This window comes from Procambarus clarkii, chromosome 59 (genome assembly GCF_040958095.1).
Source record: "Procambarus clarkii isolate CNS0578487 chromosome 59, FALCON_Pclarkii_2.0, whole genome shotgun sequence".
NCBI lineage: Eukaryota > Metazoa > Arthropoda > Malacostraca > Decapoda > Cambaridae > Procambarus > Procambarus clarkii.
Genome location: NC_091208.1, coordinates 24514795 through 24539239, shown reverse-complemented (window position 1 = coordinate 24539239; position 24445 = coordinate 24514795). Strand labels below are relative to the sequence as shown.

At 40.0% G+C, this 24445-nt stretch overlaps 2 protein-coding genes across 10 annotated transcripts in view; one reads left to right on the top strand and one right to left on the bottom strand.

The window, feature by feature from the left end:
- LOC123768226 (uncharacterized) overlaps positions 1 to 9140 on the top strand; it is a 144255-nt gene extending 135115 nt beyond the window's left edge. For 5 of the 8 annotated variants that reach the window (XM_045758680.2, XM_045758677.2, XM_069307047.1 and 2 more), the window contains one exon: positions 6819 to 9140. In XM_045758680.2, the coding sequence (XP_045614636.2) occupies positions 6819 to 7104 (286 nt within the window). In that variant the 3' untranslated portion in view covers positions 7105 to 9140. Of the gene's footprint in view, positions 1 to 5502; positions 5914 to 6775 lie in introns of those variants that run through there. The other 3 variants (XM_045758684.2, XM_069307048.1, XM_045758683.2) reach the window with 3 other exon arrangements.
- A 7065-nt stretch (positions 9141 to 16205) lies between these two features.
- Positions 16206 to 24445, bottom strand: part of CtsB (Cathepsin B) — a 31182-nt gene continuing 22942 nt past the window's right edge. For both annotated transcript variants that reach the window (XM_069307046.1, XM_045758676.2), the window contains exons 3-4: positions 19299 to 19505; positions 16206 to 17282 (exon numbers count right to left, since the gene is read on the bottom strand). In XM_069307046.1, the coding sequence (XP_069163147.1) occupies positions 16620 to 17282; positions 19299 to 19505 (870 nt within the window). In that variant the 3' untranslated portion in view covers positions 16206 to 16619. The remainder of the gene's footprint in view (positions 17283 to 19298; positions 19506 to 24445) is intronic.

Here is a 24445-nt window from a genome sequence, read left to right as displayed (position 1 = left end):
GGGTTGACCTTCAAGTCTCAAGTTGTGACTTCCCCCTTGCACAGCCTCTATCCTATCAGGGTTGACCTTCAAGTCTCAAGTTGTGACTTCCTTGTCATCTGGAGAAACTGATGATCTTTGATGGTTACAACAGCACCATTTGCCCTCCTCCTAACTGGAAGTCCACAGTGACATACAGTACTTACAATCGAGCCTGTACATTTCTTACTACCGCCGCTCTGTACTATGATCTGTTTGGCTCCGCTACAAGACCTGTATATTTTGATGTCTGCCATGATGACTATACTTATCATGACAGTTTTCACATAGACACCTTGCAGACTGTAGTTTTGTGGGGTGACAACAATGTCACCCACATTGTTGAGGCTCCTTCTAAGGTGGTCACCTTTTGCCTAGCTACCTTATTTTGCATTGGTGAGACCCCAGTTCAGGTCTTCAAAAATTACCATTATAAATACAGTACGAGCATTGGCACTGTCATTCTCCTGTCCCGTGGTCCAGTGGGGGAACAGGAAACTTAAGGACTGCTATGAGGATACAGTACAGTATAAATACCTTCAATGCCCTAGGTTATCTAATCCTCCAGGTTAACACGTTTACTCAATCCCCTCACAATTGTCATCGCCGTAGAGTGGTCAGAGTAACTTTTGATAGTCTGACCCTCCCATTTTTGGCTGGTGCAGATGCTCTGTTCAGGAATACATCCCCACTCCATACCTCTGCAATAGGTGCTGGAAATTCAGGCAAGGAACCTCGAAGTGCTGTAGTGTGGTGTGTTTTTCTCTGTTATGTATGTATAGTGCCTCCGACCATTCCAGGTCAGATTGTTCTTCTCGTGCTTGCTGTTTTTGCCCACCCTGTTTTCTTCTCGATTTCACATACTCTATAAATTTGAATAAACCATCCTCCACCTAAAACATCGAAATTATATATTTTTCCTTGAGGCAAGACAACAGGTCCGACCTCTTTCCTCCTTTTCTGACATGGCTCATATCAACTCGGTGAGTTGTCATGCTCCCCTGCCACATTCATCTTCCCTTCCTCAGGTCCACCGCCTGTTCTAAGACTTATTCCCCAACACCTCATACCTTGATGGGGTTCTAGGAGTAGTTCTACTCCCCAAGCATGGCCCGGGGCCAGGTTTGACTTGTGAGAGCTTGGTCTAACAGGCTGTTGCTTGGAGCGGCCCGCAGGCTCACATATCCACCACATACTAGGTGGTCCGGCACTTCTTGAAGAAAACTATCTAGTTTTCTCTTGATGTCCACGGTTGTTTCAGCAATATTTCTTATGCTCGCTGGGAGGATGTTGAACAACCGTGGACCTCTGATGTTCATACAGTGTTCTCTGATTGTGCCTATGACACTCCTGCTCTTTACTGGCTCTGTTCATTTTCTTCCATCGTTCACTCCATTATTTTGCTATTGTACTGTGTAAATTTGAGATCTGGCCCTCCAGTATTTTCCCATGTATATATTATATGATACCTCTCTTGTCTCCTTTCTAAAGAGTACACTTGGAGAGCTTTGAGATGACCCCAGTAGTTTAGGTGCTTTATCGTGCCTATGTATGCACGAGCTCCACAAGCTCCTTTTCTTCTGCTTCTCTACGATCTGAAGCCAAGGGTGTTCCACTGCTGTTGCTGGCCGGTGTTTCCACCCCTTCTTCCTGGTGTTTCCTTTCCTAAGATTTTTGCATCGCTTCTCCATTTCTTGCTCTTCTTTATCCACTGTGAGCCCCTCCGACTTTCGATCATGTCTTCCTCCTCAGTTTTCCCTCTGTCTTTTGGCCCTCCTGGCATATTGCTGTCTGGGCCAAAATCCATTCTCCTCCCAACCGTCCTTGTGTCACCCTTTTTTTGTACTACCTCCTCACCTGAAGATAGTTGAATCTACAATATCTCGCTATACCTTGATGCTACCATGCCTCTCTCTCAAGTCAGAAATGTAAGTCTGGTCCCCCTCCCTCTTCCTCCCAAATGGATAAGGTCTTAGTCCTTCCCCATTATTGTTCCTGCATTTCTTCCCATCTCGGTAGTGGTGCTGTCTGACTTTGCTAAAGGAGTTCCCACTGCTCTTTTCCTACCTCTGGTGCTACTCCCTGATCCAGAACATGCCATTATTTTTGTCCCTACTTGGCCCAATGTTCTTGACCACCCCTCCCCGGCATCATCTTCCTCACCATAGCCTGTCTGTTCACCTATGCTCCTTCCCATAACACTCTCGACCCAACCATCTCTGCTGACTTTACCTATGCCAACCGCACCTTCCCTGCTCCAATCCTAATTTCTCTGATCCTGGTCCTGATTTTCCTTAGTTTTGTGACCTTTTGTATTTGTAGTTTCTTTAGTTTTATCTCATGGCTGTTCTTCAATGGAATATATGCTCTATTTATGCCAATTTTAATGAACTACAATTTTTGATCTTAGCGTTTTTACTACTTTGCATTTATATCTATCAGTCAATGCTTGGAGCTTGTTCTGGCCAATTCTGCAGTTACAGTATTCCTTTCCCTCCTAGCTTTTTCTGATACTAACTCTACTGCTCTCTTGATCCTGAATGATTTTCCTTTTCTAACTCTCCATCCTGACCCAATGATTTTCCCAAAGATACTTCACATTATTGTGATTGCCTGAGGTTCCTTTTGTTCCCCTCCTTTTTTCAGTTAAACATTATTCCACAGCCTCCCATAACTTTGTGAATAAATGGCATACCATCTGTTCCATTCATCTCCCTCCATGCGTTCCAATTTATTTTCCCAATCTTAAACACCTTTCACACTCATTGACAGCGCCTGTACTCCTATTAGGTGTTTTTCACTGTCGACTTGCCCTCTTTGGCAATGTCCTTACAAATACCCGAGACCATGTTTTAGAATCTTTAGTTCTGACTTCTCCTTTCTCTCTCCTAAATTTTGATGTGTTTGGTCATGTTCACACCTTATTACATGCTACTCTCTGCTCTGCTCCTTGAATGCCTCTTATGGCAAACACAAAGGTGTAACTCGGTGAAATTTGAACTGTGCCTGGGTTGTGCGCTTTAAGCATACAACCTGGAAAAAGCACTGATGCTGGAAAACACCTGAATCACTTATTCTGTTTCCACCAGTACAGCCAAATATGAGAGTTTAAATTATACGTCTCCGCCATTACTGTTGACATCCCCACCTCTTCCTCATGTCTGGAAGAAAAATCCATAAAATTGTGGATAAATTTGTTCCCGATATGGTACTCGTCCTTCATCTCTGTGGTACCATTATGACAGATCCAGTGTTGGTCAGGAATGAACTGGTTTGCATTTTTCAGCTGTTAGCTTCAGAACTTGTCTTCCTCCTGCTTTCGTTACTCGTAAGCCCTTTCTTGAATCTTGCCCCTTGGACGTGCTTACTCACATCCACCTACCCTCTACTATGATGATCACTTCACTCTTTCTAAACTCCAGTCCTCCTTGTCCCTCTGCATGACATTCTATGGCGGCGAGCTCAGACAGTATTCGCTATGAGATATGCCATCGTCTCCCTCTGTGTACCTTGCAGTATTTGCTGCTGATCTATAGCTGCATTTGGAAGTCAACTTTGGTCCCCATAGGGTGGCTTATGGTGGTTTTCTTTCCATAAAAACCTGGAGCTCAAGGGACTTCCCATAAGGATTTTTGTCCCATTGCCCTTAAAAGTTGTCTGCAAACTCTTTTGAATGTATGGGGTAATGTACGTTTTATGTGGTACCAGGAACATAATCGCTACCTCTTTTCCCCTCCCAATTTGGCTTTCACAAGTGTTGCATGACTGATGTCTTGGTGGTCTTGGAAGTCATCATTTGTACTGCTGCAAATTCCTCCAGTATTGCAGTTTCTTTTTTACCTGGAGAAGGCTTATGACAACATCTAGAGAAATTATATTATTTTGGCTTTCATGTCACTCTTCACACACACCCACACACACATGCATGCACACGCACGCACGCCTGCATAAATATGGAGACACACAACTATCCAGATGTTGGTGGATGGAGCCGGCCTCTACAATGTATGCGGCTCTTCTACACAACACTGTCAGAGGATCAGATGATAACACAGACACACACACAAGTGGTAGACGGTTGGAACAAGTTAGGTGAGAAGGTGGTAGCGGCCAAAACTGTCAGTACTTTTAAAGCGTTGTACGACAAAGAGTGCTGGGAAGACGGGACACCACGAGCGTAGCTCTCATCCTATAACTACACTTAGGTAATTACACACATACTGTATACAAGAGGTAAGGGCAGGAGGGGTGTCATCTGTATTATTTATGTACAGTATCTTTATCTTGAAATATACACATAGTAGAGAGAGAGAGATCACCCTAGTCTTTTTGTTAAACCAAGGTAAAAAATTTAAGACATGCAGACAACACCCAAAGCAAACATGGAATATTAAAAATAGAAGCAATACAAAAGTTTATTCTGTAATATGAAGTCAATAAATATTTGAGTTGCATCCAAGGTAATTGTGAGAAGAAAGTGCTAAGCCAATATGACTTATTATAGCAGTTTGCTTCTATTTTTAGCATATTATTAATACTGTTGATTCATATAATTTCTCAAATCATGTTCAATAACTACATCAACTCTAGTATGTCACTCTTATATTGTACAAACATCACATTATCCAAACTCACACAGCTCAAGAGTATTTATTGGGGCATTAGTACATTTAAAACACTTGAAGGAACGTAATTTATTATAAGGAGGGGGGATGTAGATTTGATTTATTATCTATACAATAAACTTAATCACATTCATTATTTCACCATTCATGGCTTCGTATTTTCTCTAGGAAAGGACATCTTTACAGCTTATATAATTTAAAAAAATTACAATAAAAGATTGCATATATATATATATATGGCAACTGGCAACAGTCAACTTCACCCTTCCTTAGTTAAGCATCAAACAATTATAGTTAAGCCCTAGATCTATAATGGTCCATTCAAGTCCTGTTTGTCCATAAGATTTTTCATTATTACTGGGTGCCTGCTTTATTTTACTATTGTGACTAGTTCATATCATGGAAGACCAGCATTTGTTTATTTATGTAAATATAAGACACGTACATTATCATTGCCCTATTTCACACGTTCGTGGGGCTGGGATAATTCTTAGATACAGTTATGAAATAGATAGATTGAAGCTTGGCAAGTCAGTGAGCAGTATTTCAATTGTGTATAATTATTGAATTTTCACATATATGATTTGATAATTACTTTCACATATATGAATCCAATTTTTTATAATGTATTATAAACAATTTTAAATTCATAAATAAAATTACTAAAATATTTTATTTCTTTGAAATGGCCTAAAGTTTATAAGTTTCCATGAGAGCGACTCCCCGACACATTACTCAATCCAATCCCAAATGATCCTGAAACACTCACATTGGACTGAGCTTAAACTGGATGAGAATCATATTAGTTATCCTAATTATACCATGTTAGAATTTCATTGGATTATTATAACATTTTCAGCATCTACTATTGTGCATGAGTCATCAATAAAGGCTAGGAACCACTACATGTGTCCAAGGCTAGTAAGTGGGGGAAAATGTTTATATGAAATCCAGTTAATGGTAAATCATGTCATGCACTTTTGGTGTTCATAATTCAATGCAAAAATCACAAAATTTGTGAAAGTATGGTGTGATTTGAATGCTTTGAAAATATGAAATTAAAAACGTTCAATGAACTAAAGTGTGAGGCCTTAGCACAAGTGAACGCACATACAATATCCGTACAAGTTCTCCACAGTGGAGTTACCTGTTTCTACACTTTGGTAAGTACAATTGTGTTTTTATTTTCTTTACATTGTTTGTAATGCATTATAATAACTATATTAAAATAATAGTAATATTACTAGATACGTTGACCAAACCACACGCTAGAAAGTGAAGGGACGACGACGTTTCGGTCCGTCCTGGACCATTCTCAACTCGATAAAGTCTCACAATCGACTTGAGATTGGTCCAGGACGGACTGAAACGTCGTCGTCCCTTCACTTTCTAGTGTGTGGTTTGGTCAACATATTTCAGCCACGTTATTGTGACTCCTCGTCTGCATTACTAGATAATAATGAAGTACAGTACAAAATTATTTACACAAATACCTCTACCCCTCAGATCAGTCTCTGGAACCAATCCTATTTTTTTCTATAAAATCTTAATTTTGAGATACTGTACACGCTTCAAAGTTCACAAGACCTGTAGGATTATAATGCCGCAAACTTGAGGGTTTACTGAGCTTCCTTTCTAGTGTGAAGTTAGACATTAAATGCATAAACCTCTCAGTGATATTCTCAAAGAGCAGATTCTTTTTTAGTGCTAGGCCTTTCATCACATTCTACACACTAAATTTATTTGTGGAATGAGGCCTATGGTTCCATTTACTCTTTTCATCTTCCCAAAAGACTTTGCATTTCAGATCACCAGCTCTCTTTATCGTGACTCCTAAAAATTACTTTCATTCTTTAATTCATATATCACTTACTCATCTTTTCTTTGATCTACTCCATAACCAGACTATTATATATATACAGTATATATATATATATATATATATTGTCATTCAACAGATGATTTGTATCATGACAAAGCCCAATGGGGTTTTCTTTATGCTTCCACTTTACTGGAAGATGCAGTAACTTGATTGATTTCTATGGGCATCACCTAAGATTTTGCTGCTGCTTTATATGCTCATAATAGCAAACGAGATTCTATAATACTTCAGAATTTTTCTTTTTCCTTAGGTACTCTTGAAGAATAATACATTTTACTTTTGCTTTATGGCAGCAACGTGAAAGTTAATGGTGTCCCAGGTACTGCCATCATTACTTCTACCCAAGCCCAGGCCCAAGCCCAGGCTCAGGCCCAGGCCCAGGCCCAAGCCCAGGCCCAGGCTCAAGCCCAGGCCCAGGCTCAGGCTCAACTACAGACAAACGGCGCCAAGCTCAAGGGACCAGTTAATGGTGATGAATGCTATTTTTGGCGCACAACAGGATGTGCCTTTGGTGATGCCTGCAAACACAAGCACATTCCAAAAAATAAAGGAGTCGATAGAAAACCGTGGCAAAAGTAATTTACTTCTATGGCCTGATAGAGTATTCTTCCTTTTTGAAATTAAAAGTTTGATAATAAAAAATGGTTTTGTAAACACCCATTGGTTGTTTATTTAATAATAAAAAGGATAAGAAGACTAGTTCCTTCCTGTATTAGAAATTGTTTTTTCGAGATTTGGAAGTTATAAAGTTTAGAAAAAATCCTCAGATGCCTTGAATGTGGTGCTTATCAACCATCCCAAACAAAAAGATGCGTCGTCAAAAGCAGCACTCATGACTTGAGACCGCGTTTAGTGTCTCGAGTAGTGACCCGATAATGGTCCGAGTTGATTTGTTAATAAAAATTGTTTTGCAAGATAACCATACTACAGTATATACATTTTTCTACCAAATGTCTCGATAAATTGTTACTTCATGTTAACCTTTTTTTGTGTAATTTATATTTATATTTTGAAATGTAGTTTTATATACAAATCTTACAAATGTATATTATTTTGTTTTAATCAGTGTACAATTTAGAGACATTTTGTTTTGTTAGAGCCAAAGCTTATGGGAGAGTATTTTCTTTCTTTGAAAATAGATATAAATTATAATTTATTACAGATTATACAATGCTAACTAAATAAGAAGAGATTTATCAATATTTTATCATTCCAGAAAGTTACACATGTCTAAGACATTTATCATCATCTTACTTGGCAGTACAGTATTGAAACTGGCTTTTTGGACTAATATCCTCACAATTTATATTGAATGAAGAGAGTGCAGCACAAAATATCATGCATGATCATTAAAGGGAAAGTGTTTTAATGTGATATTCATGATATATTTTCAGTTATGCCTTCACTATACAGTATATTTAGGTTAAGTTGAACAATATATATGCAAGGGGTTGCTCAGGATGCTGTAGAAGAATCAGTCAGTAGGCAACATATATGGAAAATGGTTTACCTTATGTAAGAATTGATGGCAAATGCTGTATGTAGACCTTGTAATCTAGTATTGTAAGGTATAAAGTAGACTTGAAGGATTATTTTGCTAACTGGAATTATTACGGTCAATGACAATTGAGAAGCAGTGGTATAATAGTAAAGAACACAAGGTGGCTCTTTGTATTTTCTTTGTTTAATCATAATGTTAATGTGGCCATTTTTGTTTACAATTTAATTTATAATATTTTATTAAAAGAAGTTAAAATAGTATTTACTAATGTATAATAATCTGTTGATAGCCTGAAATGTGTTCTGGTAAATCAGCATTGGCAATTGTTGTGAATTTTATTTATATTCAACAAATTCATCATCTTACTTTGTCATACATCAATTACCCAATAGGTGTGTGTTTATTCAGCCACTAATGCCATCATGAGCATGTTCCTAATATATATAATCCTTGAGGTCACAATTATTATTTTCAAAGTGCCTGATGTGTTTGTACTCGTGTATACATACATGCTCTGAACTTGAACACAAACATTATAAATGACAGGAAAATAAAATATTTATTAGTGATTAATTAGTTACTCTGTTGGAGATATAATTGTGCATTTTGTATCATATAACTTGTTAACATGTATAATAATTGTTCTACAATTTTAACTTTGTTTCTAAATTTGTATCACTTCCATTTTGTCATAATTATTTGTAAAAATCTTACCAGAGATGTATGCAAAATATTTTCCTCAATTACATTAGTGTAAATTCATTACAGATGAGGAGTACAATATGAAATTGCTATACATAAGACTTACGAGTGTGTGACTTCGACAGCATGCCTGAGAACCTCACAACCTTTGTCAACTTTGGTTTAATGTTTCCTTGATGAGCCCTAGACTTGCTCTCCAATTTTCTTTTTATAATAAACTAAGTCTAGTTTCAAGGTATTAAGTTTGACATTGACTTGCATTTGCTGTTACCTGCTCCTCATATAAATGATATTTATCTTTAGTGTGGATTCAAAAAAAGGAAAAAAAAGTAGTTTTGGTTATTCTGGAGTGAATAAACTCTGCTGCTCATGTAAACATTATTTCATTTAATAAAATCATCAAAATATGAAAGACTTTTATTAGATTTAATGGATACTGTACATAAATTTTAAATGTTGGAGGTGGTGCAGGTATGGAAGGGATAGCATAGGTCCTGAGAGTGAGAGGTGGTGCAGGTATGGTAGGGATAGCATAGGTCCTGAGAGTGAGAGGTGGTGCAGGTATGGTAGGGATAGCATAGGTCCTGAGAGTGGGTGGTGGTGTAGGTATGGTAGGGATAGCATAGGGCCTGAGAGTGGGTGGTGGTGTAGGTATGGTAGGGATAGCATAGGGCCTGAGAGTGGGTGGTGGTGCAGGTATGGTAGGGATAGCATAGGGCCTGAGAGTGGGTGGTGGTGCAGGTATGGTAGGGATAGCATAGGGCCTGAGAGTGGGTGGTGGTGCAGGTATGGTAGGGATAGCATAGGGCCTGAGAGTGGGTTGTGGGGAAGGTTTGGTAGGGATAGCATAGGGCCTGAGAGTGGGTGGTGGTGCAGGTACTACTTACAACCACAAATTAAAAATTGAGGTATCCGATATTTGCATTTATTGACTAATTAATAAATTTAAATATTGAAAAGTACAAGTGGTACTTGTACTTTTAGTGTGTAAATAGCACATTCTTACAAACCCACAATAAACCTAAAGATGTGAAGTTAGAGTGAAGGAGGGATTAGGCTGAATTGTTATGTGACATCACATAACAGGAGGTGACCAGATGCGGGCAGAATCAGACGATGAAAAACATGAGATCACCAATCACCCACACTTCTGGAGCTGATTATGTAGCTGTGTTCTGGTAGAATAGTTGCATTCAGCTGAACTACAGTCCTACAATCCAGTCCTTGCTAGTCATTTATTCATACACAAATTCATACAAACAACCACCTACCTCCAGGGGAAGTCACAAATGGCTACCTTGTGGAGGTTCTGAGGATCAAAGTCCTCGCAGCTCAGTCTGTGACCAGGCCTCCTGGTTGATCACCTGGTACTCCTCAAGCCTGGCCCCAGGCCGGGTTCAGGAAGTAGAAGACCTTCCAATACCCTCTCCAAGTAACCAGGCTGTTGGATGCAGCTCCTCGCAGCCTAATATGAATCAGTCTTGTTTATCAGGTAACCTTTTTAGGTGTTTATTGAGTTCTCTCCAACACCATGAGAGGCTGGCCAGTTTTGCCTCTTATGTGTAGCAGGAGTGTGTTTAAAAGTCTTAGGCTTTTGATGTTGTTCGAGTTCTCTTTCAGCGTACCTATTGCACCTCTGCATTTACATGAGGCTATTTTGCACATCCTGCCATGCCCTCTGGTTTTGTGTGATGTTATTTCTGTGTGCAGATTTGGGACCAGCCCCTCTAATATATTTCCCATGTGTGAATTATTGTGTCTCTCTTGCATGTGTTCTAAAAAATATTTCTAAAAATGTTCTAAGAAACAAATACCTTTTTGATATTCCAAGAGTACGACTTAATCAAACTAGAAATGCTCTACAAATCAAGGGACCCAGATGTGGACTGACCTTCCCAATCATATTAAAGACTGTACCTCTCTCAACCAGTTTAAGATAAAAACTAAGCTCCACCTAATTAACTCCCTGTAACCTTCCTTACCCCTATAATGTCAACCCATGTCTGTTATTTTTAAACAATGCTGTTTGTCGACCAAATTGTATTTTTGCTGTTTTCCTGCCATGTTCCCCTCCTTTTTATTTTTATATTTTCTCAACACATTTTATACTTTAATCTCAATTAGTATTAAGTTTTAGTCTTTAGTTTTTTTCCTGCCCGAAACACTTTGCGTAATAGTGGCTTTAGGCATTGTATGTACAGTACTAGCTCTATCAATAAATTCATCAATATTTGTATCACACACCTTGTATGTATGTACTTTACCTGAATAAACATTTGAATTTTGAATTTTTTTTTTTTTAAATACCGATTTAAAACTTTTAAATGGTCCAAATAATTTAAATGTTTTATAGAATGGATTCTAGTAGTAAAGGTATAGTAGGATAGTAGGTCACCAATTTCTCCAACCTTTAATGTTAGCCTGTTAGCATGCAAAAATATTCCACCCTAGAGATCACTAGTGTCTTGAAAAGTATCTTCATTGGTATGGTATCCCATGTTTGAAAAGTTCTTGTTATCCAACCTGTCATTTTTCTTCCAGTTGTGACAGCTATTTTATTGTTCTTTATAGGTAAGGTCTTCCGACACGATGACTTTACTCCTTGATACTTTACATTGCTTTTTCATTCTATAGTGTGATTTGACTTTTATATATATGGTTTCCATTTTTATATTTTTGTTTTTTCCATAGTGCAGGAGCTGGAACTTATCTTCATTAAGCATTGTATTACTGTGCATATTGTATAGTATTGTATTATTGTATTGTTGTTACATGTAATACACAGTACATGTATTACATGTACTGTGGCCCATTGAAAGACCCGATTGGATATTTGACGTGTCCTCTACATCTGTCAACTTGCATGAAAATTCTAGTGTCATCAGCAAATGATGATACAGTACCATAGTTTGTATCCTCGGTTTTATCTGATACGAGTATGAGAAAAGTACCAGGTGAAAGTGTCCATGGGTGTCTTTGAACACGTATTGGACTTGTAGTTTCCTCTCCAGAGGGTCTTTTGCTTCAGGGGGATAAGTTTTCATATTCTCTTGTGTATGAGTATGATCATTTGGCTGCTCCCCCTTGGGTCCCATTCAGTGTCTTGGAAATCATCATATTTCTGTCTTCCCGCATTTTCCCTTCAGTGGCTTGCAGATTTGTTTTGGTATCTGATGCAGAATTTGGACCTCTTTCTTAACTTATTTCTGTGATGTGAGGTTTTGGATTCATCCTAGCTGGCTGACATCCCCCTCTTTTCCTTGGGGCAAGGGTGCTGTTGGACCTGCATGCTAGATTAGCAGGTGTCTTCCTTCTTTCAGGTGTTTGGGTGGCACTTTTTATGCTCCACTTAGGGATTACCTGTTCGCTTCAGCACTCCTCAGGGGTGTGGGCAAATGGCAGCTCCAAGTCGATGATCACAATGCACATTTGCACTTAGTGGTGGTCTTGTGGGTTTGGGTCCTCTTTGAATGGCTCTTTGGGTAGCTCCGTGAAGATGTGGTTTTTGCCTGGTACCGGCCCCGGGTGTGGAGGTCTTGAAGTCTGTGGTTCCCGCTTTGGCGGCCATGCCCAAGATGCTCGCCCCACTCTTCAGGATTCTTTGGCACCATTTGACTCAGCACGCCTCACATGTATTGTACTCAGGCCAAGTTGGCCCATTTGTTAGATTCGTCACCATCTCTCTCCCTTTTCTCGTTTCTCCTCTTTCCAGAGGATGCAGTGTCTCGAGTTCTGTCTGTGGTACCTTCTCCTGTCGGCCTATTGATCATTTGTTGTTTTCTCTAGGTTCTGCCCCTGCTCAAAGGCAGTCTGATGGGGTTGAGACTTTGCATATTGTTGGTCGAGGCAAGTCCTCGGGGAAAGTCAGATTCCCAGGCCATTGCGCTTCATATCGAGTCCCTTTTCTGGTAGACATCACAACTACGTGCCATGAAAAGGTCGTTCTGCTCGTGGTATCCCTTTTGCAGTTTTCCCCTTTGATGCTGTATCTAGCTTATCTTGCCAGTTCCTGGTCCTAAGATTTGTAGGACTTGGGGATTTCGCGTGGCCTGTTGTGGAGTTGGTCAGTCCTTCCCACTTGGGGTTGGGGTTTTTGTCAAGATATCCTCCCTGGCTCTACGTCTAGTCATTGTGGGTTGGTTGGCCTTGGGCGTAGTCAAGTTGACCTCATCCTTTAGGTGTGTGTCAGGTGTTGCAGGTGTTCCCGGTCCCAAAGAAGGACTGGGCAGACCTATGGTATATCCTCGATCTTTTGGGTTTGTCCTGTCAATCCTTATGCATAACGACCTTAGCTCAAGTGAGGCTGGTTTTACAAGCTGAGGCTTGGATGGTGTTCCTGGACCTCAAGGATGTCTCAGGAAATCTTCCCTATCGATTTTATCAATTCCTGTTGCTACATACAAAATAGTAACAGGAATCAATAGGGAAGATTTCCTGAGACCTGGAACTTTAAGAACAAGAGGTCATAGATTTAAACTAGCTAAACACAGATGCCGAAGAAATATAAAAAAATTCACTTTCGCAAACAGAGTGGTAGATGGTTGGAACAAGTTAGGTGAGAAGGTGGTGGAGGCCAAGACCGTCAGTAGTTTCAAAGCGTTATATGACAAAGAGTGCTGGGAAGACGGAACACCACGAGCGTAGTTCTCATCCTGTAACTACACTTGAGTAATTACCTAACCTAACCAGTGCCTACATTTGCTCAATATGCTAAAGAAGTTGTTTTGAATGAACAGAATGTTAAAATTGATGAATGCATTTTTGGGATTGACTGCTGGATAGAATGGACTTGGTCTGAGGACGGTTTGGGTTCAGAGGTTAGTCGAGCAGTTGAGGAAATTTAGACTTTGCCGGCAATTGTCTTTTCCCAGAGCAGTTTGGCTCCAGGCATTCTTCCAGTTTTTCTAGTTTTGTCCATTTTACCACTCCCAGGACATGAGAGTTTGGACCCCACCGTGCTTGCTCTTTTTGAAAGGAGGCCTCTGGTGGTTCGCTCTGGCCCTTTGGCGAGGCAGCTTGTCTGGTTTACCAACTCATGCTCCCGCAATTTGTAGGCTTTTTGTGTCATTTCCCTTAGCCTGCAGTGAAATTGGTCAGTCCCCTTCCCCTTCCTGTGTTTCGGATCTTTCCGGACAGGTTGCCTCTCCTCACCTACATTGGGTCATCTTGGAGCGGGCGGCTGAAATGACCTTGTCTCTCCTGTGGGTTTTCCACTTCTTCCCAGTCTCAAAATGGGACTCACCAGACCTACGGTCCATCCTTGACCTTTTGTGGTTGAAGTTGTTCATTCCTTGCCCCTCCTCCTGGGTGACCACATTTTTCCAGGTTCATCTCATTCATGAGGCAGACACTTGGATGAATTCCCTGAACCACCTAGATGTAATATTGTCATGTTCATCTGTATTCAGGATTCAGGGATTGGCTAGGCTGTGGTGAGGTTGCAGGCTTAACACATATGGGTCCTCCTGTTAAGGCTAAATTAGGCTCCATGGTTCAAATCTGGTTCACACACTTGGAGCTAGATTTAGCCACTTCACAGAGCTTGAAGCCATGCATGTTCACATGCTTCACACGTTCAGGGATGTTCACACACCTTAAGTCATTGGGGTTCGTCTTCGGTTGTTTGGTCTACCTCGATGACTGGCTGGTGTGGGTTCCCTGCCAGGGACCTGGTTCTTTCCCAGCTCAGTGGGTTTGGGTTCCTGGTGAACTGGCGGGAGTCCCTGTTGGCTCCGTCCCGGGTTCAGACTTGGCTATTTCAGCAATCTCTTCAGAGCAGGAGATTGCTGAAATAGAGGGAATACAGAGAACATATACGGCACGCATAGACGCAATAAAGCACCTAAATTATTAGGATCGTCTCAAAGCCCTCCAAATGTACTCACTAGAAAGAAGACGAGAGATATATCAAATAATATACACCTGGAAGATACTGGAGGGCCAAGTACCAAATCTACACAGTAAAATAACAACGTACTGGAGTGAACGATATGGAAGAAAATGTAGAATAGAACCAGTGAAGAGCAGAGGTGCCATAGGCACAATCAGAGAACACTATAAACATCAGAGGTCTGCAGTTGTTCAACGTCCTCCCAGCAAGCATAAGAAATATTGCCGGAACAACCGTGGACATTTTCAAGAGGAAACTAGATTTATTCCTCCAAGGAGTGCCGGACCAACCGGGCTGTGGTGGGTATGTGGGCCTGCGGGCCGCTCCAAGCGACAGCCTAGTGGACCAAACTCTCACAAGTCAAGCCTGGCCTCGGGCCGGGCTTGGGGAGTAGAAGAACTCCCAGAACCCCATCAACCAGGTATCAACCAGGCTGGTCTTCGTTTGGGACTCTCGGTCGGCATCACTTTCCCTGCCTATGGCAGCCTTGACCTGGCTGAAGCACTACCATCTATTGGTGTTGAGTCAGCCCTGGGTTGATCAGAGCAGGATTATGTACATTTTTTTTAGTTCACATGGATGCACTAAGTAAATTTAAGTGTGCATCATGTCTTTAAAAATCTGTTAGTCTGCTACCACCATGAAGTTAGCATCATATGAATTAGCCAACCAAAATATATAAGCTAGTTCATTTCTATACACATCTGCACAGTTGTTGCTGGTGAAACAAAACACACACACACACAATTAAATACCGCCAAGCACCATTAGAGACACTACAGCAGTAGTGTTTCCTGTAGTAGTATGTATTGATACAATTAACTTTATATTGTATACCTGCTTGATGGGGTTCTGAGAATTCTTCTACTCCCCAAGCCCGGCCTGAGGCCAGGCTTGACTTGTGAGAGTTTGGTCCACCAGGCTGTTGCTTGGAGCGGCCTGCAAGCCCACATACCCACCACAGCCCAGTTGGTTTGGCACATTTTTTAGAAAACAGTCTAGTTTTCTCTTGAAGATGTCCATGGTTGTTCCAGCAATATTTCTTATAGTCGCTGGGAGGACGTTGAAAAACCGCGGACCTCTGATGTTTATACAGTGTTCTCCGATTGTGCCTATGGCACCTCTGCTCTTCACTGGTTCTATTCTGCATTTTCTTCAGTATCGTTCACTCCAGTATGTTGTTATGCCACAGCATAAGTGCCATAGGGTCTACCTGGCCTTATCACTACAAGTTGATTTCCATAACAGGTCAAGGGCAGATATGTTTACTACTAAAAGTCATGACACAAGTTCTTGTAGTAGAGAACATAAAGGTGCCAGATAGCCAATGGTGACACACCGTTAGTCGCAGGTTGAAGTCGGTAACAAAGAAGGGAAAACGTTACACCAAGAGCAAGTGGCGAGGTCAGCAACATAAAACACAGAATAGAGGAAGTAGAGACAATACAATAGTTCAATATCAATAATAAAAAAATAAAATTCTTTAGTTTGATTTGAAGTAGGACCTCTAATGGTGTCCAGCAGCAGAACATTAATCTAAAATGTTTACTGATATTCATGGATACAAAAATGTAAGAAAACACCACATTCAATATAATGTTTATTTTAAAAATACATAATAATAATTCATGAATAACATTTAATACTTGTAAACTATTTAGTTTACTGTACTTAGTAAATAAAGTGAGTTATTTATATTTCAATGTAAAATCATGGTTTATAAATCTATAAACTATTTGTTAAATACTGTATTACAATTGGTTGATCAACTATTCAACCATAAAGTATGACATCCATTATATACTTGCCATACTTATATTTTCCAACTAATTGACAATAATGGTCATTAGAGATTATCCAGAACAATTATATGCTATCACTAAACATGTTGTATTCTATGACTCAAGAAAATGAACTGGCTCTGGTGTAGCTCAGGTGAAGGCAAACATGCAGAGACTACAGGAAGTAGAGTACTCTATGCTATGCTATTAGCTAACTTAGCTAAGGTAGACCAGCAGTAATCTCACTCTCAATGCCACAGTGATCAGATCCTCTCAGAATTTTAAAATAGCCATTATCTCCCCAGTCTCTGTTCCAAGAGTTAGCACACAGCCAATAAGGAGTGCCATTTTCCACCCCCCAGCCCAGCACACGAATAGCATGACCACCAAGAGGTAAGCCATGAAGGTGCTGATAAACTCCTGACTTATAGTGAAGAAAATCTGCATAAACAGTAAAAGCTCCTTCAACAGGACCGTTGGTCATAATTTCATACTGGATTTGCTGTTCATCCTTGGCAATACTATAAGCCTTACTGCCAAGATGCAAATCCTGGTTATAATCAACCGTATAAGAAGGTTCACACTTTTTGACACATTTGGGAGTATTGCCACCCTCGGAACACTTTGGCCGAGGCCCAGATACATGATGCTCACAGGGGGGTATCTCATATGGCTGACATCCCTGAGTGCTGTTATATGCACCGCCTGATACAAGGCCAATATTCACCCAGTATTTAAAGGCTGACCCAGGAAACCCACCATTACATCCAAAGCCACAGAAGTGGCAACAAGAAACAAGGTCTTCTGCTGAAAAGTGGAAATTTTCTTTGCCCTTGCTGTGAATACACATTCTGTCACTCATCACTTCAACTGCACCAAATGCCTGAAAATTACAACATATGTAGTAAATGTAGTTGTCTATCATTCTTGAATCTATATATCTTCATACAGTATACATAAAGGTATAATTAAAATGTTTTATGCCAAAATATTAATGTAAATATATGGTTTAAATACAAGGGGTTGTATAAGAAAAATGCAGTACCATACTATATCTTAAGTCTTGTGATATCAAGTGCCTTTATCTTTCAGTAATGTGAAATAGAAGAATGGAGGCATGCTGTTGGTGAATATACAGTAGAACATTATACAATTATATGAATTGTCAAATGTTTGAATTTGTGGTACTCAGTATGGACCATCTCCCCACACGAGTAAACCTGTTCCGTCAGTGGCACCACCAACACCACAACCATGTATCCTAGAACCAACAAAACTATGTTGGTTAGGTGATAAAGACCACTACTATACACACTGAAAATACAAACGTTGAAAGGTGAGGGCAGTCTTCCCTCAATTTCCCCATGGCAGGTGGAATGGAAGCATTTGGTGGGGTGAGCAGCTGACGCAGCAGCTCTCAGCTTGTAACAGCATGTACATTAGTCTCAGATTCTACCTCACTAAATCCTAATAATGATTCTATCTTCAACATGTTCATGGTCTTCAGGAACATTAAGTGGCCCAGGTGGAGTATGGACCACATACTCCACCACCATGCAGTGCTGGTGGTCGAGTATGTGTCACCCTCGGGACAATAACATGTGCATCTACGTTGTTGTCTGTATCACTTATACTGGAGCCCTGGGCATTATCATTATAAATACTGTCATAATTATTCTTGATAATTTGCTCGTCAGTTGAAAAAGTTCATCCTGAAATTTCATCATCAGCCAGCATGTTTGTAGTGAGCCACAGCACGACGGGTGACCCAGACAATAATACTTCAACATGTTTGCTAGAGACAATGAGGCCTTCCCGCCAAACCGAACTACGACTTTTTTCAAAATAGCCGCTGTTTACTATTGCCCCTGGGCAGCGTAAAATGTCCTATTTTCTGCGAGGGACATTTAAATTTTATGCTGTACTACTTCACCTGATGTGATGCAGTCTTGAGCATATTTAGCCACCCCATCACCTGATGTGATGCAAAAGGTTAATGTTAGTTTGGGCTTCTATGAGCTTATGAACTGAGTATTGAATGTATCTGAGATACTGTAGTACTGTCCCCTGATTATAATAATTACAATGTATTTTGTTGTGGGACAAGCAGCCAGTGTATATATACTGTATATACATGTTAGGCTTATATTGCAATCCCCCATTTATGAACAAATCTTTGTATCTTGTTTTGACGTCGCCTTTTATGTTGGCAAATATATAGGACTCCATTTTGCATGTCTTTTCTGGGGTTCTCCTCAATAAATCCACTTGGTATTATGTCCTTATTCCTACTAAATTTTTATGGACATACTGACCCACAGATAATCCCACATTAAACTAGCTCTTACCCACAGAACTCGAGCTGGGTGTCTTATCATTATTCTCTTAACACCTCTTAATGAATGTCTGCTATGATGGCTTTCAAGTCTGCTTCATCAATATATATTTCTTATCTTGTGGTTTGCTGAACCATCAAGAACATGTTAATTTTGGAGATTACAGTCCTGTTTAAAAAAATTATTTAAAGCTCTTGTTACAAGGTAACATATCAAGTACTGTACTAGAGCATGCAACCATACAATGTGACATGTATATAAAAACAAACAAAACAAAATATGTATTAATCATACTTATTGCTTCCAGTTGTACTAAACTGCAACAAAACATTTCGAAAAAATCCCAATAGAGTATTGACTAAAGGGCTACAAATATTCCAAACCCTACACAGCCTCGCTCCTGTCCCAGGTAAGTCCATTACGGGCTCACCATAGCCCATGCTACTTGGAACATTTTGTTCCAAGTAGCTAAATATAAAACAACAACAATCCCAAACCCAAAAGCACACCCAAAAGCTTTGCAGGAAATTTTTTTTTTTTGTAATAATTGCAGTAGTCCTTACCCAACAAGATCCACACGACCCTTGGTCCCGAATTTCACTGATGGTAGGACACATGGACCAAGCTGTACGGGAATCAAACTCTGTGGGATTTTCAGAATTTATCGCATGGAGGTAGACCTTTGGTAAATGCTGTTTAGAGTCTGGGTGAACTCCCATTAGATGTCTAATATATCTCATTGAGAGATGTTTGTTGAAGTTGCGACCAGCCTGCAAAACAAGTACAGTACACATATTAGGGTATAAAAAAAATGTCAGGAATTGGGTATTCAAGTTACTACTAATGGACCCAATCAAACTAGCTCTATTAAGATTAATATCATTAACTACTACAAATTACAAGGGCTTTCATCCTTTTTTCATAAAGATTATATAATACAGTGGAACCTCGGTGTACGATTCCGCCTGAATACGAATTTTCTGGTCAATGACGAAAATTGTCAGGAAATATGCCCAGGTGTACAATGTTCACTCTAGAGTATGAACCACTCATTCATACTTGTCGAGTCAGTAAGATCAGTCGACGCTTGTATCCCACCTAGTAATAACTGTACTTGAATTCTGTGAACAATTTCGTAATTTGTGCTTATTTTTTCTGCTTAACATATAAAAACTTTTATGTCACGCTATGGGTCCCAAGAAAGTCAGTAGTAACGTTAAACCTAAGAAAATAGTTGTGAGGATGACAATGGAAGGAAAAAAAAAGATATCATTCATAACCATGAAGATTATTGAACATGGTTAATCTGGCTAGGAAAATGTGTGCAGAGTATGGGAAGAACTGCAAAGTTTTGCTGGAAAGACTTGCCCAGATAAAGCTGTAGCAAGCTGTTGTGTTAACATTTTTAATGACAAAGTTATGTCTCACTACAGGTACAGTGGAACCCCGGGTTACAAGCGTCCCTGTATAAGAGTTTTTCGGGTTACGAGCCAGATTTGTTCGGAAAATTTGCATCAGGATACGAATATTGCATCGGGTAACGAGTTTGTTGATACGCGTACGGCGACCTAGCGGGTGGTGGCACGGCGATCGCGCCCCAGTTTACTAGTGCCTCGCACCCAGTGACTATCCCGCCTGAATTCTTTACAAGGATTTACAATTTTTTGTCAGATATTTGGCCATTTGAGCATAAAAGGTGTTATTATATATCTCGCCATGGGTCTCAAGAAAGCCAGTGGTAAGGTTCAAGGCAAGAAATCGCATGTAAGGATGACAATAGAGAAAAAACAAGAGATCATTTGTAACCATGAAAATGGTACTCGTGTTGTTGAACTAGCTAGGCAGTACAGTACAACAAATCTTCAGGGGAGGAAGAGGAGGCAGTAGAGAATGTCCCCTTCCTCATTAATTAAGAAAATGTGTGCAGTATGGGAAGGACTGTAAAGTTTTGCTGAAAAGAATCACCCAGATAAAGTTGTAGTAGGCCGTTGCATTGATCTTTTTAATGACAATGTGATGCCTCACTACAGACAAGTGTTGCAAAGAAGGGAAAAACAATCTTCAATGGAAAGTTTCCTTGTGAGAAAAGTGAGAAAATCGAGCAGTGAACCACAACCAGGACCTAGTGGCATGCAGGCAAAACGTGCCAGAGTGAACTCCAGAAAAATCTTCACTGCCTGATGTTATAATGGAAGTGAACTCTCCTTCCAAACAGTAACATCTCTCCTCCTCCCCCCCTCCTCACCATCTTTCATACGCCAACAGGAGTCATCAGCAAGGGTAAGTAATAACTTGAACATACTTTTGTAGTGTAGATTTGGATGAATTGGGTATAAAATTTAGTTTGAAGTGAGGTTTCTGGATCGTCAGGAATGTATTAATTCATTTCCCATTATTTCTTATGGGGAAATTAGCTTCGGTTTACGAGCTGTCTCCAGGAATGGATTAAACTCTTAAACCAAGGTACCCCTGTAATTGTTAAAACGTAGGCAAAAACAAGTGTCTTTAGACAGATTCTTAGCGAGACAACCAATGAGCCACAACCAGGTCCTAGCGGTATGTCTACAAAACATAGGAGAGTGCACCCCAGAAATGTCATCACTGCCTGATGTTACAATGGAAGGGGGTTCTTGAGATTATGTATTAGTGTTGATAATGGTACAAGTGTTCCTCAGTCAGGAAGGACTGTACAAGCCAGCACATTAAATGCCAGATGTGAACTTTTACTTTAAAACTTAAATAAATAGCAAGAGCAGCCACCAGAATCAAAGTCCTTGGAACTCTCATCCACTAGGTCATTAAGCTGCTCCTCTAATGCCTATGGCAATCTTAAGGGTAGCCTACGGATTCTCGCACCAAATTTAATATTCAGTGATAATGGCTATGAATCAGGTTCGAATCCAGAAGCAGGCCTTCATTAAGTGCAAGAATTAGTTCAGTATGTTGCAGCATGGATGAGACAATAATATCGGAAGATATTGAAGGTATCCTTGCCGCTCTTAGCATAGTACGGATTCCTATCCGTACCGCTCTTGGCTGGTATAATGAACTATAAAGAACTAGACTGAACAATACTGGGTGTTCACTTGGGATTCAAAATGCAATCAAACAATTACAGTAAAACAATTAACAACAATGAAAACACAGCAAGACAGGTCACTGAGACAGACTCTGGTAACCCTCTCAATTACGTTATCACAAGTCTCTCGGGACGGAAATAAAAACAACGGTTATTTACACTAATTAATCTCTGGATCAATTACTTTAATTACTGTCATCCGACAGTCAACAACAAGGTAATCTACGTTAATTACGACCTGTCTCTCAAAGAGCCAATCAAAACAATAATTTACTAACCGTAATTCCTGTCATTAGGACCAATTAAACACCCAGAGGGTAACTACAACAATTACTGTCACATGAACAGTTAATTAATCAAGAACGAATTACATTAACACTGTCACTCACGATAGCCTGCCAAATAAGAATGTCACTTCACTTGACTACGTTAATTACACTAATTAACTTGATTGAATCTGTAATTACCAATTAACCACTGCACCGCGCCAAACAAATGCCGTTCGCTGATTACTGCGCCAATCGACAAAAGTATTTTTTATTTTTTTTTTTTTTGTAAACAATCGAAACGCGCTCGCGTTAGGTTGGGTACAAAATGAACTCTTGGGACCTCCAGTGAGAGGCCGCCATCTTCAAAAAAATTCCCAGAATGTCCTAGGGCTGCTGGCTGGGTGAGCAACCATGGGTGGCGCACGCACCTCTGGCTCTCAAATACCTGTCCGACGCGGTGTTGAAAGATCGCTCTCTATCAGTGAAATTCAGACCTTACTGCTTGAAGAACATAAGGGTCATGATATTGATAAAGCTAGGCACAATAAGGACCTAACACAAAGGTCAGGTGCAAGTGATACAGCACCTATTAGGACGATACAGTGAGCGTATCCAGTTGTGGCTCTGAGCGCCACCCTTGCCCTGGATGGCGCAAGGGTGACACTCAGAGCCATCTCCTAATTTATATAGATGATATACAGGCGAATATCGCATATCTCTTCCAGTCAATCTGGAAGAGATTCAGGCATTCTGGAAGAGATTTAGCCATTCAGCAGGCGAATAATAGCGGACTTTCATGGTGGTGTTTTCCATAGACATTTTCAAGAATAGCTGAATCTCTTCCAGAATGCCTGAATTTTTTCCAGATTGACTTCACAATCGACTTAGGAATGGTCCAGGACAGACCGAAACGTCAGTCATCCTTTCGCTTTCTAGTGTGTGGTCTGGTCAATATATAGATGATACTATATAGATGAATCATTTTCTGGGTTCAGTGATAATGCAGCTGATACAAAAAACAGTGTTAGCAGCTTCCATGGTAGTGTTTTCCATAGATATTTTCAAGAATAGCTGAATCTCTTCCAGAATGCTTGAAACTCTTCCAGATTGATTGACACACTTTGAGAATGGCAGAATCTCTTCCAGAATGCCTGAATCTCTTCCAGATTGACTGACACTCTTCGAGAATGACTGAATCTCTTCCGGTGTAGGGACCTTACAAAGCTATCTTTTCAAGGCTACCATACAAATTGATGATCTTTTCCTATAATCTTTTCAAGACTACCTACACTACTACTACTACTACTACTATTACTACTACAAGACTACTACAAGCTTTACAAGCTTGGCTACATACCACCTACAAATACTAATGCCAAGGGTGTATGTGAGTGCGTTATTTGCAAGCACACAGAACGAAGAAACAGGAAGCGAAAATCTATCTGTACCTGGTGCAACGAGAGCTGAAGTCGCGCTGTGTACCATGGACTACATCGTTGATTATTACTCACTTCTGAATTAACTGACATGTATCACAGTTCCATGGAACATTATGAACGTTCTATTGTATACATATTGTAAAGGACACAAATATGCATCATATACGGTAAAAAAAAAACAAATAGAACCGCATTAAAAATACATAGAACAAATAACTGAAAATATATTTGTGGCAACTCGCGGTGCTTGAATGGCACACGCGACCGTGTATGGGAGCTTCACGCATGGGCGACCAGGCCCTGATGACATCACAGCGCACCTTGTCTACGTCCCCACAGCCAAAGTAAGTGGAATTTGGTATTTATTTTTACAGACATGTTCAGGGAGGGGAATTTATCATTTTACAAATAAAAAAGAATTTTTTGGGAACACTTGATTTCATGCGCACAGGGGGAATGTCACAATAAATTCGGCACATCACAGTGGTTAAAGATCACAAATCTTAATCGCGCAGACAATCAGTACACGGTAACACTAGGATATACTTCCCAGTACTAATCAATAACACAGCACAACACAATCATAAGTAATAATCATGAGGATATCAATCAGTTACACAGTAAACAATAAACTGGGGTATTACAACAATTTAACCCTTACCTCTCTGGAATTGCTGGTTTCTCCTGCAATAAAACAAAGCATTCACGTGGAAATCTATAAATGGAACGGTATAATATTGAACCAAACCACACTTCAACACAGGGGTAAAATTCTGACACAGTGTAAGTTATGTGTATCACATCACAGTCGTCCCTTACTTCTGCATTTCCTCGGCTACGCTTCCCTCACCTGTACAGGTGCTATGGGACAACGTCTAGCCGGTAGTTGATGTAAAGTCAATCAAAGAAACTTAAGCACAAAA